General features: G+C 40.7%; 1 protein-coding gene across 1 annotated transcript; it reads right to left on the reverse strand.

Moving 5' to 3' along the window:
* Nucleotides 1-742: 742 nt before the first annotated feature.
* Nucleotides 743-18,260, reverse strand: slc67a1 (solute carrier family 67 member 1). Its single transcript, XM_075466872.1, has 10 exons — nucleotides 17,799-18,260; nucleotides 12,379-12,476; nucleotides 12,128-12,273; nucleotides 10,831-10,963; nucleotides 9,813-9,925; nucleotides 3,348-3,458; nucleotides 3,039-3,139; nucleotides 2,850-2,951; nucleotides 1,372-1,492; nucleotides 743-1,120 (listed from the first exon to the last, which is right to left on the reverse strand). Exons 1-10 carry the CDS (start codon nucleotides 17,955-17,957, stop codon nucleotides 933-935), a joined length of 1,272 nt encoding a protein of 423 aa, XP_075322987.1. The 5' UTR covers nucleotides 17,958-18,260; the 3' UTR covers nucleotides 743-932.
* Nucleotides 18,261-18,267: the final 7 nt, after the last annotated feature.

Here is an 18,267-nt window from a genome sequence, read left to right on the forward strand (position 1 = left end):
AGCAGCAAACATATTCAAGATGGTTACTTTGTTGTGAACATGAATGATGAACTCTGTACAACAGAGGCATCCACAGGTAAAATGAGGGATTTGCTGCCATCTGGTGGCTTGCTCCTGAACATCCACAGCTTGAACAAAAGAGCAACATCAATACTGACTGAAACTGGAGGGATTTAATTTAAAGGGATAGTTTGCCTCTTTTGACATGAAGCTGTATGACATCCCATACTAGCAATATCATTTATGAACATTTTCTTACCCCCTGCTGCGTCCTGTGAGCCGAGTTCCAGCCGAGTTTTGGCGTTGGCTGGGGTTTAAAAAATAAAGCATCTTGCTGCTTAAAACAATATGCGTTCAAAAGAGTAATACATTTGCATCACAAAATCGTCCCTCCAGAAAAAGTCAGACCTCACAATCACTTGGCGCTATTTTCTCTCCCTTGTATCACTCCGTGATTGCTACCTGCCAACAGCCGGGCCTGTTGCGGTGTTTACTGCTCGGTCTGCACATCACGCAGTGATACGAAGGGAGAGAGAAATAGCGCCAAGCGATTGTGAGGTCTGACTTTTTCTGGAGGGACGATTTTGTGATGCAAATGTATTACTCTTTTGAACGCATATTGTTTTGAGAAGCAAGACGCTTTATTTTCGGGACCCTAGCAAACTAGCCGGACTACCTTCATCAACACCAAAACGAGGCTGGAACTCTGCTCACAGGACGCAGCAGGGGGTAAGAAAATGTTCATAAATGATGTTGCTAATATGGGATGTCATACAGCTTCATGTCAAAAGAGGCGAACTATCCCTTTAATATAAACATATAAATGTATGACGTTGAAAAATGAAATGATTGTCTCTAAGATCAAATAAAGTAAACTTCTATCTCCTCACCTCGGGAGGACGAAAGGAAGTTTTTAAAAGGCCGGAGGGTTTTTATTCCCTGTGCATTTCACTCTTCCTGAGCCGGCGGTACAGCAGGTAAGCAAACACGATGATATTCACAAAAAACTGGATTAGACCTATAGAGGAAACCCCATATTTCATATACAGGAAGCCACCGATGGTCGGCCCGATTGTGCGAACGAGGGATTGGACAGACGCACACAGGCCCAGCATCGTTCCTGAGTACAAGAGCAGAGGGAGGGGAGTCAGTAAGTCACATAACTTCTGTTTTATTTGGGTAAAGATGTCCTTTCACTTGACATCAGAGATTTAGAAAGGTTACACTTCCCTCACTCCTTTAATTTAAAACAGCTATATTCAAATGCAGTCACACATCAAGCAATAAAGATTCAAAGCTATGAGTCAGCAGCTTAAACATCCCTGAGAATGCCAAACTCTGATCGTGTGCTCTGAAAGGAGATGAGCTCACCTGTGTCGGAGGAGGGGACGCTCTTGGTGAGCATGGTGTCTGTGATGACATTAAACACACTCAAAGAGAAGATCATTGGTGTGACGGTGATGCAGAACTGGAGCACGTTCTGCATGTAAGCCTGCGCCGAGTAAGGAGGAAGAGGTCAGTTCAATCCCAGTTTCAGAACGATATCAGCCATAGACAGGACTTTAGATGGCATTTACAGCCAGGTATTCTACGTCTTTCCAGACAAATTATTGTTCATTATGGGGCCTATGTCAGCCTATCAGCCCAAAGCTCAGTTTTTTACTCTGCCTCAGATCATCCTAAATGAGTTTGGACCAAGAAAAAGCAGCAGTAGCAGCTACGGATCCGTTCTTTCTTTCTTTCTTTCTTTCTTTCTTTCTTTCTTGTGGACTTTTAACTGTGTCGCTGATCATGGTTTTCAGGACAGTTTCCTGATCAAGATCATGACTCGATGTTGATTTTCTTTCGCGTCCCTCCATCTACAAATATTCATCCAAACTTCTGCTCTGTAACCGATTCAAATTCTTGAAAAACAAAATCTTTGATATGATGTCTTTGCACTGTTTTAATATGGAAGTTTTTCTGTGCCATCAGAGTTTGAATATGAATTTCTAATATTGAAGTTTTACAGCATCAAAATCAGACTTTGAATTTGAAAAAACAACAGTGTAAAAAAAAATCAATTTCTAAAAACAAAAATCAGTGTAAAAAAATTTCAACATCTAAGAAAAATTCAGTGGAAAAAGAACCAGACTCAACATCCGGGTAAACAGGGAGAAGCAATCGATCCCTGTCTCAATTCATCCAACGGCAGCCAATCAAGTTACGCTCCATTGGACAGATCAGCTCAATAGATATTAGTAATATCTATTACTCATTTTTATTAACACAAATGGCAAATAAAGTAAACTCACTCACCGAAGCACCATCACCCGCGTTGGTGGACATGGCTGATCTGTCCAATGGAGCGTAACCTGATTGGCTGCCGTTTGATGAATTGAGACAGGGATCGATTGCTTCTCCCTGTTTATCCGGATGTTGAGTGGTTCTTTTTCCACTGAATTTTTTTACACTGATTTTTGTTTTTAGAAATTGATTTGTTTTTTACACTGTTGGTTTTTCAAATTCAAAGTCTGATTTTGATGCTGTAAACATTCAATATTAGAAATTCGTATTCAAACTGATGGCACAGAAAAACTTCCATATTCTAATTAACATATCAGAGTTTAATGGATTTTCCATCAGTGCATTGTGTTCACATGTAAGGGAACTTATAAGTTACTTTGAAACTCAAACAAGTTTTGAGATTTTCCATTGCATGAAGGAGTAATTCAGTTTTTAAAAATGAGGAAAGAGCATCCTTAAGACACAGATAATATAAATATCTATAAAGAATGAGTAAATCACAGCAATGAAGCTCAATTCTTCCCAGCTAAGATGTGTGTAAAGTCCGTGTTTTTCTTGTTTACCTGAGCCAGACCCACACACGATGCAACTCCAATGGACAAAAGCAGCAGCGATTTCTCCGAGTATCTGGAAGTGAGTCGACCGATCACTCCTCCCTGGACGACCTGAAAAACCAGATACCGTGCGGTATCATCAGGAGCTGAAGCATGCAAACACATCGACCGCTGACAAAAAAAAAAACTGTATTTTACCATTTGGATTATGCCAAAATAGGCCATCAGGTAGCCATTCTGCTGAGGCTGCAGCTTGAAGAAGTCCAAAGCAATGATGGAGAACATCACCTGAAATATGCCTTTTTAAAACGGAGCAATTCTTGTGTAAGATTAACACATTTCTGTCATCGGACACTTTATGTTTGACATGATGAATGTAAGTCTGACTGAGCCAGGACCGACCGCAACGTTTTACATGTACAACTCACCCTCCAAACATGGCAAAAACCATAAAAGAAAGTGTCATTTAAACATAATCTGTGATATCTTTGACCAAACAACTCTCACCTGATGGCAACCCTGCAACTATTTTGATGAGAAAAATCCGCATCACTCCTGGAAACTTCATCAGTCTGGTGATATCTCCCAGACTGAACACTTTCTTGTCTTGGCTCTCAGCTGTTGAAATAAAAGCAAAGAGAAAGAGTAAATTGTATGCGTGTCTGGGATAGGACGAGTTCATTCTGATACAGATTTAGAAAATTAGGCTCCAGAAGAAGATGAATGAGATAGTCCATCTCTCCACATGTAATTCTACTCCCAAACAAGACTAGAGAGGCACATTGGGGAGTTACTGAATCATTGTAAGAGCTGCTGGTGTGTCTTCTTTGTGCTTAATTTCAAACTTTCCAAATCCTGTATTTAAGTGGAGGGTGTGGCCCATGTGAGCCTTTTGAAACCAGGCGGCCATTTCAGGTGAGTTGGCCTGTATGGCTTTGTGTTTGCTGGCATTTTTACTGACTGTAGGACTGTTTAGGTGAGTTTGTCTGCTGAATGGTCGAGGACCAGAATACATCAGTGACCTCCTGACCCAGTATGAACCTTCCAGACCCCTCAGCTCATCTGGACCCGGTCTTTTATCAGTTCCCAGAGTCAGAACCAGACATGGAGAAGCTGCGTTCAGCTTCTATGCTCCACATGTCTGGAACAAACTCCCAGAAAGCCTCAGATCAGCTGAAACACTCAGTGTGTTTAAGTCCAGGTTGAAGACGCACCTGTTTTCAGCTTCGTTTGAATAAAGCTCCAAATCTGAAGCTTGAGTTTCAAAACTTAATCACATTTCTATTGTTCTTATTTCTTTCTTTTTTGTTTAAATTTTAAATCATGCTTTTTATTTCTACTGTTTTAATGTCTCTGTAAAGCACTTTGAATCACCCTGTTGTTGAATTGTGCTGTACAGATAAACTTGCCTTGCCGGAACCAGAGTTTGAATCCCATTCCTACTTATCTTTACCTCTTCTATTTCTACAAGCTGGGGTTGCCTGTGGAAAGAAAGATGGTTGCTGTGGTGTGAGGAGCAGTGTTGGCTGGGATTAGGGGGGTGACTCTGGGACGCCAGCGATCACTGGCTGTGTTCAAAACCACATGCTACATACTCATCGATCAGACAGTATGCAGAGCGTTTACCCACAATGCATTTCGCTCCTGCCCGAGCCGAAATCAGCCGGCCTGAAGCTGATTTCGCTTAAGCTCTAAACTCTGTAAACTTTAGCAACATTTGAAACATTTTCAGGTGAGAAAGTAGTCGTTTAGATCCCCAACGTGTTGAAAACCTGACAAAATACCGGCTATCTACAATTTTGTTCCCACAAATTCGGCGCTACTAAAGCTAGCCGTAGTGAGCAACGCACTTCCGGTTATTTTCACAAAATAAAATACCCGTTGCCTTTTATCATAGGGAAAGCCATTACGATACAATTGGGTACTTTGAGTATGAGTAGCAACCTCATGATGCATACCCAACATTTCGGAGAATCTAGTATGCATTCGGGAAAAAAGTCAGTATGAGTAGTAGGAGTAGTAGGAGAAGTATGCGGTTTCGAACACAGCTAGCCTCCTGGAGGTGTCGTGGGCCCAACTAGGCGAAACACTGATGAAAGGAGGTTCCCACCTGAATGACACGTTGTTCAGCACTGCTCACTGATCTATATTATAGGGATCAGGAGGTTCTTTATAAGGTAAATTATTCACTGAGTCTGGTCCATTTTCTTCTGTAGTTTCTTGTGTTTACTTTGAAAACAGTTTGAAAGGAGTGGGAGTGGCCTTTGCACGGTAAAGTAGAAATGTATCTGATCATGGTTGCAAAATTCACACAGCCGCGTATCTCAAAAAGGCACAGATGGAGACAAAGTAAAGAGGCATAGGAGCAGCTTCAGATTGGTTTGTTCTGCTCTCAGGACACAAGAGCAGAACAACAAATGCCACAAGTGTAATCATATAAAATCCAGCCTGCAAAATAGTTCACTTGCTAGAAGTTGTGTCACATATTTGCAAGTATTCGAGCTCATTACACTATGTGCCAAGTCAATCTGTTACTCTTTTTACATTTTTAAGCTCGACAACAGAACCAAAAACAGTGATACATTTAGGCCAAGGGTACCTGCCGGATAACGATGTCTAACTGACCTAAAAAAACAGCCTTAGCTGGAGATTTTTGTGAAGCATATTTCACATTTTTATAACAGAAAGTCACAAGTTTTTGGCGGAATTGTGGCAATTTTTCTTCAATGTTTTTTTTCTGACAGATGCACACTGGCCATTAAACCTACAAACATCTATTACAACCTGGCCTAAATAAGTCTTACGCCTGTAAATAATACAATCTAACATAGATCCACTGCTAAATGTTACTATTTTATCAGAAGAAAATGTTTTAAAGGCATTTCAATTTGCTAACTTTTAGATTTGAACTTTAACAGACGATGTCACCTTGTTCCATAAAGAAAACTGGGATTTACAGAAGAATTTATTTCTATAAGAGTTTACATGTAGAGCTTTCTACAAAAAGGTCAAAGCCCACGTTAAATTTTGGCTCCAATAACCATTAATTCGGGCTCCAGCTGGGCTTTGCTGGATCCTGTGTGGAGAGGGGACTTGTTTGAGGAGAGGTGGGACTGGCTGGACTTGATCTTCTTTGTCTTCTTGGCTGTCCAGCTCTGCAGCTTTTGACTGAGTGTCTCCTTCCTGATGGCTGCTAGTTCTTTCTTCCTTTTTTCAGCCAGACTGTAGTACATGTTCCTCTCTGCTGCTACAGCTTTCAGCTTTTCTTTTCTGTTTCTGAGAAGCGCCCTGCTCTGCTGGAACTGCAGAGATACCTGCTTCAGACTTTGCTTCAGCTCCTCACATATCTTCTGAGTTCTCCCCAGCTCTTGGTTCTGGCATTGCAGCTCTTTCTGTAAGGACTCCACCTTCTGGACAGGTACCTCCCGGCTTGGCTTTCTCCTCATTTGAAGCTTATGTGGGTAAATTATTATTCTAGCCCCTGTCTGATTCTCCACGGAGCGACAGGCTTTGGATTCGACGAGCTTCTCCTTTTGTATGCGGAGCTCCTCCTCACAATTTCTGAGATTACGTTTCTGGTCCTTGACTTCGTTTACAAGTAAAGTCCTCTCCCTCTCAAGTCTCTGGTTCTCCTGCTTGAGGAGATGGATTTGCTTCATCTGCTCCTTCCAGCGACAGTCCTTTTTGTTGAGGCTTGACTGCTGATTGGAGATCTTGTCACACAACTCTGAGCATTCAGTCTGGCAACGTAGCCACTTGTCATCGAGGCCATCTCTCTCTTTGACCGCCTGCTCCAGCTGCTCCTTCAGATTTTGATGCTCAGCTCTTCGGTTGACTGCCTTCTTCTTCACTGACTGCAGCACCTTCTTCACCGACTCGACCTCCAGCTTCAGGATCTCGTTCTGCTTGCGCTCCCTCCGCAGGTCCGTTTCCTGGAGGCTAATCTTCTTACCCAACACCAACATTTCATTTTTGCTGTGCACCAGTTGGTTCCTGAGGACGTCTCTGGCGTTGACCACGTTGTGGAGCCTTTGCTGCTCCACCTTTAACTGTTCACCATCAGTCATCAGAATCTCGACTTTCTTCTTCAGAGCGAGGTTTTCCCTCTCCAGGCTGCTGTTTCTCTGTTGAAAATGGGCGTATTCCCGCCCCAAATCAGGAAGGATCGATGACATGACATGATGATGGTAGTCTGACATGGGGCTTGTCTTTTCCAAGGGCCTGTTGTGAGTTTCAGATGCCACATATTTTAAAAGCTCCATATTTTTTGGTTGGTTTCACCATCAGCAGTGGAGCAGCAGTAAGATTAGATTCGAAATCTTGTAACCATGGCATCCAGCTAACAAAGCATCATGTGACATCCCAGCATTCCAACTGGGTTGGAAATGTGATTCTACTGATGACCAGAGCTTTTAAATTTCAAGTTACGATTAACATCTCAAGTTGGGATGTTCTATGATCTGTTTACGTTTAATTTCTGCTCAGTTCACTTCAATAACACTTCATAAACCCCCAAAGGGAAATCTAATTGCTGCAGTACAAGATAATATTAAACATGCTAAACACCTACTTATTTAGGATGGCTTTCAACACCCAGCAGTATGATGACACTTTTATCTTATTTTATCTTATTTGATTTTTTTGTATTTTATTGCTTTCACTGTTCTTATATTGTTTTTATTTGTTTTTACTTATTCTTCTCTTTATTTATTACCTGCTGTAAAGCACTTTGGTACATCGTAAGGATTGTCTGTAAAGGGCTGTATAAATAAAGTACATTTACATTTACATGTGCTATTTTTAAAGAGAGATGACAAAATAAAGTTCTTAAAAACCAGTTTGGGTGAATCTATTCATTTTCATGCAGTATTTCTTCAGAAATTCATCCAGAACATTTCTAAATTCAAGACCACAGCCAGCGTGTTTACACAGGCACGGATTTTATCCCATTTTTAGCAATCACTGCCTTCTTTTTGTGCACACAGCTGTGACTGAGTAGTTAACACAGCATTTCTGTAGTTGTGTTGACCTTACATCAATTTGTCTAGGTACTGAAAATCATCATATTCTTGATTATCCCTTTTATTTATCAACTATTACGCAGCATTTTAGCCACAAACTAGACTTCTTCAGTTTATTGCTGGTAATGAGGGACGAGAGAAAGAATATTTCATGCATATTATTTATGCATTTAGCAGACGCTTTTATCCAAAGGATATAATCCATCCATGAGGATATAACATCAAAGCTAACAATAAGCTACGTAGAAGGAAGCCACCAGTCAGGCTATGTCAGAGGTGACAGTGTAGAGATAGATAGCAGGCATAGAGGGAAGTACAGGGTAGGAGATGCTCTCTGAAGAGCTGGGTCTTTGAGTTTCTTGAAGATATTCAGGGAGGCCAATGTTCCGTTAGCGCTCTGTAGGTCTTAAGCGTGGTGTAGGCAACGCTAGACGACAATCCTGTGACGACTGGAGGGACGTAAACCTTTGCTAGAGCATTCAAGTAGATGGGAGCCGTTCCATTAAGCACTTTGTAGGCTAACATCGGTCAGCGGGGTCACATGGCACTGAAAAGATCAGATTATTGGATAAATTACAATAAGACTGAGTTATTAAGTTCATGTAGACACCTTAATCGGACAAGAAACTAAACCTGCTTGTAGACGCTGAAGCTCGTGGTGAATTAGACTTTGCGTTCTGCGCATGCTCCAGATGTTTTCCCGGGGTCATGACCCGGAAGTCAAAGGAGACGATATTCCTGTTGTTGTCGCCGTCGGAAAGAAACAAACAACGCGATGGAGAATGCTCCGTTGTGCGTCGCGTTTGTGCAACAAGCAGCTCATCACAGACCAAATGTAGAGGGACGTAGCTTCATCTTACTCTGCGTTCTCCATCTTTCTCCAATGCCTGAGTTTGGTGTTGTTGGTGGTGGTGAAGAGGTCAACAGGAAGTGGCTCTATTAGCAATAGTTGAAATGAGTACAGCGCCACCTATCATACCGGGGTATGACATGCTTTGTGCCTCTGATCCGATTCATTCACCGCCATATATCCAAGGAGAATTACCCTTGCTCAACTCATTCTTATTGTAATTTAGCCAATAAACCGATCCTTTCAGTGCCATGTGAGCCCACTGAGTGACTGGAATCTTACCTCGAGATGAACATTCTAGTTATTGAGGAGCAGCAGGAATAAGGTTTTATTTAAACTTCATGTTTACTGAAGTAGTTTCGGGCGATGGCGTAACGGACTGCTTTGCATCTGAAAATACCTGATTTATGAAATCGAACAATATGTAGAATTATCACCGTTAAACAACTAAAAATGTAAAAAAGCTTCATAAAAGCAGAATTCAGAGCAGAGCTGTTACACACAGAAGTCCCTGTGGTGAAGACAGCCAGTGAATAAGGGGTAAAAATAAGTTTGTAAAAAACTTAGCGACTTCAAATGTCCACTTAAAGTCCCCAGAGGGAGAAGCAGTTAGGGTCCTGTCTATTTGTATGACGCGCTGCGTTTGTACGTTAGAACATTGTGCTGCATGCATGCAGTCAACAAAAACTATGGCTACCCAGACTTTATAGCTGTGCCCATGTGACCTAAACCCAGCGTATCACCGTGGCAACACCTATACAATTGACATGGCTCCTATAATAATGCTCAGTTAGTAATTGTTATCAAATTGATTCATGTAAAAATGTTGGCCACAAATATCAGGATACAGAATCATCCAGAGACAAACAAGCAAACTTTAAAGATTCTCTCTGGGACTTTGCAAGGTGACATGAGCTCAACGTGAGTTTTTCCACGACATGAAACGCGATGGTTAGTGAGCAGGTATGACTAAATGCATTTTCAGTTGGACTGAAAAGCACCTGCTTCCCTCTCGCTGCCTTAGCTCTCTGTGCCATATGTTTTAAACACACCTGCATTTTACAGATTCACAAACAGCTGAGAACGACCGGTGCAGCTTACATTTAGTGTTGCTTCTGGAGGCCTCAGATTTAGTAGATTTAGGGATGAAGTTTAAAACCAACAATACACTCACGGCGCTCCCCGCGGCACCAACACAAGCAGTAAACGTCTCCCTTGAAAATAAAGCACAGAGGCAGCATTAGGTGGGCACATATCCATCGTGATTTTCTTGCATTTCCACGTTAATCTAAAGTGAGGATGCTGTTTTTGGCAGCAAAACAAGCAGAAAACACAGCACTGACAGCCCACAAAGTCTTATCTTTAATCATCAAAGTGGTCAAATTTGAGATGAAGCTTCAACCTGAGAGGTCGGACACATCGGCCACATTGATTTAGCTCTGCAGCAGCTCACAGTTTCTAGTTATAATCTCACATATTATCAGTTTCCTGTAACATCAGAAGCCCTCTGTGCTGCCTCCGGCCCCCTGAAAGCTGTGATTATGCTGTGATGTCACAGCGCTGTAACTATTCATACCGCTGCTTCAGGCCCACTGGACTCACTGCAGGTTTCCACCTAAACAGTAGGCCTTCTCTTTTGAGACAGTGGTGCCCTGACACCACAGGAATAGCCTCCGAAGAAGTCATACAGGAAGTAAAATATGCCCAAACAAACATAACCGAACAGTTTCACATTTTTTGGCATCAACTTTTCAGCAGTTTTTGATGTTTTTCTTTTACAATAGTCATACTTTTTGTGGTTTTAATGGGTCGGACCTGCTCGTAGAAATTCGAACATTTATTAATAAATATATAAGAATAAACAAATAAACCAGCCTATTGGCTCAGAGAAATTGATTTAAAACAAGCCTTAAAACTGTAATCAATGCAGGTAATCAGGTACAATCAGGTGTTATAAGCCAGTTATATGCACTTTAATTAGAATTTTGATAAGTTGGATAAATATTCCTAATTCTTTTTCTGCCTGATGTTAGGAACAGAAACACTGGGAATATATTTCATCATTAGAGCACAAGCTGTGGTTCTACTTCTAACGTCCAAACACCGAAACAACACTCACCCGTAGCGTGTGTTTAGCTGTCCACCTAATGTGGAGCCGGCTATCATGCCGATGCCAAAGCACAGGCCCAGCTTGGCTAAAGAATCGGCCCGTTTCTCAGGTTCTGACAGGTCTGTAACCACCATCTGACAAGCTGCGGAAAGGAGACGGAACGTGAAAAGGTCAAACAGCATCCGTCTCAGGAAAATAAGTTCAAATAAAATTAGATTAACATCACAGATGAACAAATGGTTCAGGTCGCGGCGGTGAAGCAACATTTAAGTGACTTTTTGTTCTTTTTAAACACACAGAACCACTTCGGCCACATTTCTGAAGACTGTACATTAATGCTTGTTATATGAAGTATGCATCTAAATTGTAATGATTTCTGTAAATCTACACCAGAAGAAAGCCCTAAATGTCCCATATTCAGAGTTCCATCTCACTGAAGCAACAGAACGTAAAGATCACGGCAGCAAAATGCTCCAAAACCCAAAGTATTCAATCACCATTGATAATTTACAGAGAAAAGCAGCAAATGTTTTTCTTTTTTTTAACACATTTTTACAGTTTCTGCTTAAAATTACAAAATTATTTGAGCTGTAAATGACAACAACGTCACACTCTGTTGCTGTTTAGGATCATTCTTTTCTTTTGGCCTCTGCGTTGAACTAATTCTGATGCATTTAAAGCAGAAGAGCTGAAAAAAATACATCTGTGTTATGTTCAGAGAATATAAAGCCAGCAGAGCTCTGAGATCCAAGGACTCAGGTCAGCTGGTCCAGTCCAGAGTCCAGACTAAACATGGAGAAGCAGCATTTAGCTGTTATGCTGCAAACAAGTGGAACAAACTGCCAGTGGAGATTAAACTTTCACCAAATGGAGACATTTTTAAATCCAGGTTAAAAACATTTCTGTTCTCATGTGTCTATGCATGAAATCTGCACGATATCTTTTAATTCATCTGGACTGTTGTTTGTTTTTAATTCATTTAAATTATTTTTTTTGTTTCTCTTTATATTATTTTATGTATTTTTAATGCTTCTTACACTCCCTGCTGCAATGCTTTTATTTTATGTAAAGCACTTCGAATTGTTTTGAACATGAAATGTGCTATACAAATAAATTTTATTTTATTTTATTTTGATTTTGAAAAGTGAGGCAAGAAAAAGAAAAAATAACCTGAGAGCTTGAGAATAAAGTCAAACTTTCAAAGCAGTTAAAGTATTCAAAGATGGTCATAAAGTCATAGGAAGGAAAGAATGAGATAATAATGATTATTTGGCTTTGAGGTTGACTGTAAGTGAATGATGCTCACCGGGGATGACGTGCATGACAATCGTGGGGAGTTTGTGGATGAACAGTAGGACAGGATGGTCTGCTATGGCCAGCAGCACAAAGAATACAGAAGTTGCAGCACATGAGAGAGTCAAGGCTGCCCGTGCCCCAAAGAGATCTGCAAACCTGCCAACAGAACAAAGGAAAAAAGCCTGCAGACACATTTCTACTGCCAGACAAGAGCAGTGAGGGCTGCTAACAGCACGGCAAACAGCAGAGCCTTGCACTTACCTTCCAAACATGGGGCCCCCAATCAGCTGAATCACACCGACTGTAGTTTGCAAATAACCGAACCACAAGGTGTCGAAGCCAAGTTTCCTCGCCAAATACTGTAGAGAAGAAATAAATAAATAATACAAAGAAATACAAGTAAACCTCGTGCATTTCTACATAGTCGGACTAAAATTAAGAATTCAAATCTATGAAATAATATGTAGATTGTCAACGAAACAAAAACCGAGTTTCCTTTCATGAACTATTTATCTGTTTCGACAGCGTTGCACACTTCTGGAAACATATCAACCATTTATTTCACTGAGGAACTGAGCTTGGTCAAAAGTTAACTAAGAAAATGTTGAAATACCAAAGAAGACCTGTTGTTCGACGGCTAAGGACACTGATGGAACACTAAACTGGAAAACTCAGCCTCCACAGGCACCTGTCTTCAGCTTAGCTGGGTTGTTTGGGGTGGTTGGCGCTCAGAGGCGATCAAAAAGTGTTCAGCATTCACGAGACCTCCAACAAGACTGTTGGAAAACCTCATTAAGCTGGTTGAGAGAGCAAAGGTGCGCACTGAGCCTTCAAACCTAAAACAGACATTTGCTGCATACAGTAGTGAGACAGTGCACCCTCTTTCAATTGAAAGGTTTTATTAAAGTCTTAAAGGATAAGACCGGTTTTTTGACATTGGGCCCTTGATTTCACATTATAACATGATGTTCTACTCACCCCTGCTTGTTGTTGGTCATTTGGAGCTGTTCCGAAGATATTCCAGAGGCGTCTGGCTGCTCTCTTGAGATATTCGGCCATGAAACGGTTTCCTATGGGCAAGCTTATACAGGCACAAACTATGCTGTTTATAATTTATTAATTACTGTACATTAGCACTGATAACGTGGAGGTGCGTCGCTTACTTAAAAAAAATCCGGGTTACTGTAATTTTGATTTTTTTGTCGTAAAGTGGGTGTTACTGAGTCCTCGTCGTGCTACTGCCACAGACAGCCCACAGACCTGCTGCCTATTTATTCATTCGGCTAAAATTCAAAATTAGTAACCCGGATTTTTTTATGTAAGCGACGCACCTCCACGTTATCAGTGCTAGTGTGGAGTAATTAATAAATTATAAACAGCACACTTTGTGCCTGTATAAGCTTGCCCATAGGAAACCGTTTCATGGCCGAATATCTCAAGAGAGCAGCCAGACGCCTCTCGAATATCTTCGGAACAGCTCCAAATGACCAACAACAAGCAGGGGTGAGTAGAACATCATGTTATAATGTGAAATCAAGGGCCCTATGTCAAAAAACCGGTCTTATCCTTTAAGATTAGTTAAATAAAGCCTCAGATGGACAACAGCTCAACTGTTTTACTAACAACTCAATTACTAACATTACATAAGCAGTTGTTGCTGCCCGTCAATCTGGGAAGGGTTATAAGGCCGTTTCCAAACTATCTGGAGTCCATCGTTCTACAGAGAGAAAGATTATTCACAAGTGGAAAACATCCAGGACAGCTGTCACTCTTCCCAGGAGTGGACGTCAAAGCAAGGTCACCCCAAGGTCAGAAACCCAAGAGCTACATCTCAGACTCTGCAGGCCTCAGTTTGCATGATCTGGGCTGGTTCTGCAGCCGCAGGACCTGGGCACCTTGCAGCCATCGAGTCCACCATGAACTCCTCCGGATACCAAAGTGGTCTAGAGGCCATCTGTCCGACAGCTAAAGCTGAGCTGAACCTGGCTCATCAACAGGACTGTAGTGGCTATTCGTCCTCTTGTGTCGATAATCAAAACAAAAATGTCAAAACCATAATAAACTAAATTAAATCAAACGGCCACTGAGACACCTAGGGAGTGAATTTACGCAGGTAATTGAGTCCATTGTCCAGGGAAAAAATTAGGTTTCTTTTGGTTTATTTCTCCAACCACAAGCAAACAAACAAATGACAATGGCTTTTGCCGCCTCTCTTGCCCTGGTAAAAAACTATTTGCCCTCCCAGGTGCCTGCTCATCTAAGTAAACTCTCCCCGTGTGCCCCAGCTAACCCGTGCTTTCAAAATAAAAGCATAATTAAATACCCAAATTAACTCAAACAATACTAAATATCATAAACAACCAAAAACCCAAACTAAACCCCCAAAAGATAACTAGCCAAAGTGAGCCAAATATACAAAATAACAAATAGCTCCTACAAGGACAATGATCCCAAACTCAGCAGCAGATCTACAGCAGAATGTGTGAAGAAGAGAAGAATCGAGGTGTTGCAACGGTCCAGTCAGAGTCCAGACCTCAGCCTGACTGAGATGCTGTGGTGGGACCTTCAGAGAGCTGCAGAAACCAGAGCTGCAAACCTCAATGAGCTGAAGCAGCTGGAGAGAAGAAGCCGAGATTCCTCCACAACCGTGAGAGACTGATAACGTCACGCAGGAAATTATTACTTCAACTTCCTGCTGCTGAAGGTGGCTCTCCGAGAAAATGAATCAATGAGTGTATTTAGCTTTTTCACACACATCCTCTGCATCTTGTCTCAGCTTTTGTTCAATAAATAACAACACAGTGTAATCTGTCATGTGTTTCTTTTCATCTGAGGTTGTATTTAACTAGGGCCGGGCGAGTTAACGCGACAATAACGAGTTAACTCGTTAATTATTTAACGCCGACAAATATTTTATCGCGCATTAGCGCAGGGATTATTATTTATTTTATTTTGTAAAAGTCTGTCGCTGTCTGCTGCGGAACCGGAAAAGAAAGTAATCGGCGGATCCACCAAACCTGGAGAAGGGTACGGAACTTTTACTCGGCCGTTTTCATTTAAAGTTCTTCCAGACGGCGGAGTCGACAGAACCAAAGTCATCTGTAAACACTGCCAAGTTGAATTGTCTTCTCAGCGTAGTAGTTCCAGTCTAAAATATCACTTAAAGGCAAAACACACAACTGATAGCAGCAAGTCATTCAAGGAAACAGACAGTGGAGCGAGGCTTCTACATAAAAACTACAGAAAGATGCTGATGTTAAAAGTGTGTTTGCACAACAAATGTTATGGCACTTTCATTCATATGGCAGCACATTTAAAATAAAGCTAAAAGCTATACACTAATTTTGAATTCATTTTTGGATTTTGTGTACAAATGCGATTAATCGTGATTAATCAGGGAAATCATGTGATTAATTAGATTAAACATTATAATCGTTGCCCAGCCTTATATTCAACTAATTTTAAGACTGTCACCTGGTAGTCTACAGCATTGTTGTACAATGTTAGGAAAAAGCACAAATAATTAAAATCCTTTAATGAGAAGGTGTGTCCAAACTTTGACTGGTCCTACGCACAGTTTACAGTTTTACAGTATGAAATCTATCCATGCAACACTCATATCTATAAGATATCTATAATTAAGTCACACTTGTGTCATATAAGAAGTAGGTGACAGGTGAGAAACTGACTGTCGGCCATATTTGTGCAAGACGTGAGTGATTTCAGAGTTTTCTATCGAGGAGGAAAGAGGTTACAGTGGGTGCAGTCTGTTCCATGTTTAGAGATATTAGCTCTTATCAAACGTGTGTTTCTTTTATACTATTGCTTATACAATCAGATGTATCACACGATCTCCATTTCTGCCACAGTTTTGCAGCTGCTGACTCCAATACAAGTTTTCTCAATAGAAACATTTGCTTGCATATTACCATTTTATGATACTAATACATGCTTTTGTGCAGTTATCTTTGCATGATTTGTAATGGAACTACATGTTTTATAGTTAATAAACTTGTAAAACTGCCAGTAGTGTTCATTTTCTTGCATTATGTTTATGTTGCTGTTTATTACACTGAGGCAATAAAACGTGCCTACAACATACATACCATGTCTTTAAATATGGATGTAAAATTAACGGTTATTCTAATTTTTGATTCATTTACTTATTTGTGATGCATCATTCAGTCAAAAAAAATTCAACAGCTCAACACCCACGGACACACTATTCTACACACTAATGGACTAATAGCTTCGGCTCTAATATGCCGTGACAAACTCAACTCAATCAAATGTCACAATTTTAAGAATTTACACTGATTATAAATTCATTTATAAATCATTTTATAGTTTTTTGAGTACTGGCAAATAAATAAATGTACTTTTATAAAAGCATGTACATTTAAGTGTAAATATTCACTGTGTGTACAGTTATTAGGCAAGTCATATTTTAGAGTATTATTTGTATTAATGAACAACTACAGTGCTCTCAGTCAATTGGAAATGTTAATAAACCTCAAACATGAATATTCAAGACAGTAAAAGGGAGGTTTTGGCTTTCTTAGGAGAATATCTATATGTGCACAGTTATTGGGCAACTATGAGTGTGCATTACTACAACGCAGCGAGATTAAAAACACACAAACAATGCTACAATCAATCAGTTTCACCAGAGAGGTGTTCTGTTTTCTTCACTGCAAATCTCCCGTTTAAGAACTGCCCCACAAGTTCTCAGTTGGGTTCAGGTCAGGCGAGGAAGGGGGCCATCGTGTCATATTCTTTCATCTTTAAGGCCTTAATCGTTGTCTTTTTTAAATATGCAAACATCTTCCTGTACCACTGCTCGAAGAAAGTGTCTTCTAAAAACTGGCAATAGGTCCGGGAGTTGATTTTGAGTCCATCTTCAACCTGAACAGATCCAACCAGCTCATCTTTAATAATACCGGCCTCCACCTTGCTGGCGTCTGGCTCTAAGTGGAGCTCTGTGCCCATTACAGATACACATCACCTGCTATGGTTAAATCCATTAAGCATTCGAGTTTATACTGCTTGGAGTTAGAAAATATGCATAAAAATGATACTCACTTGCCTAATAATTGTGCACACAGTGTTTATATACATCTTAAAAGTGGTGGAACAAGTACAGGGATCTTTTCCTCGTAAAAGTGTCGATATGTACTTAAAGTATTATGTAAGAGCTTTAAAAGTATCACTGTGTTATTACCACTGGAAGATTGCTGAGTTTAACAACATAATACAGAACTGATTGTAATCTTTGTCTGCTTTGAGCATGGATTTCATGTACAGATTTATCAGATGACTGCTGTGGATCTAAATGCAGGATTGAAACTCTCAAGTAAAGTACTTAAAATGTGTATGTTTTACTTTAAATAATGTATTTATTTACAAGTATGCAAGTCCGCATAAAGTGAGAGGCTGAGTATGACAGAGCAACTTTTTTTTTTTTTAACTTCTAGGTTGCAGCTTTATGCCGCCTGGACTAAAGAAAAGCAGCCAAACTCGCAGTGTCATATGATGCGGGTCACTTCTGCATGTTAGGCTGCAGACCTTCTGTCATTGTAACAGCAAATGTTGTTTCATTTTCACCGTCAACTCGCCGTAATCTTAAAGACAGGCAGGGAAATGTCGGTTTCCTGCTCTGACATAACTGTAAGGGTACTTACAGGGGTGACAGAGAACTGTAAAAACATCCAGGTGACATCCAAAGCGGCGATTATGTACACGATGAAAATAATTTTCATTCTCTTCTGCTTGTCTGCGGCGCTCGCCGGGGACGAAACTGCAGCTCCGGACGTTTCTTCTGTCGTTTCACCTCGACTCATTTTTTTTTCAAAACTTGCTAAAAGCACATCAAAAGCAACATTAACGTGATATCCGCGCAAAGCCTGCAGTTCCTAACAAAGTCCCGCGTGAGTGGGAGTCAAACTGAGACCAAAATCCAGGTATGTCGTTCCCGGTAAAACGTCCTTTTTTCCCTGATGAACTTTCACATAAACTGTTTTCTAATCTTCTGGGGGTTGCACTTTGAAACAGAGAGTCGATAAAGAGGCGTGTCTATGTCGCAAAAATGAACGTAAAAACATAAAAAGTGGTTTCCGGTTTTAACTTTGTTAACCGGAACCATAGGCATAT

This window comes from Odontesthes bonariensis, chromosome 1 (assembly GCF_027942865.1).
Source record: "Odontesthes bonariensis isolate fOdoBon6 chromosome 1, fOdoBon6.hap1, whole genome shotgun sequence".
NCBI lineage: Eukaryota > Metazoa > Chordata > Actinopteri > Atheriniformes > Atherinopsidae > Odontesthes > Odontesthes bonariensis.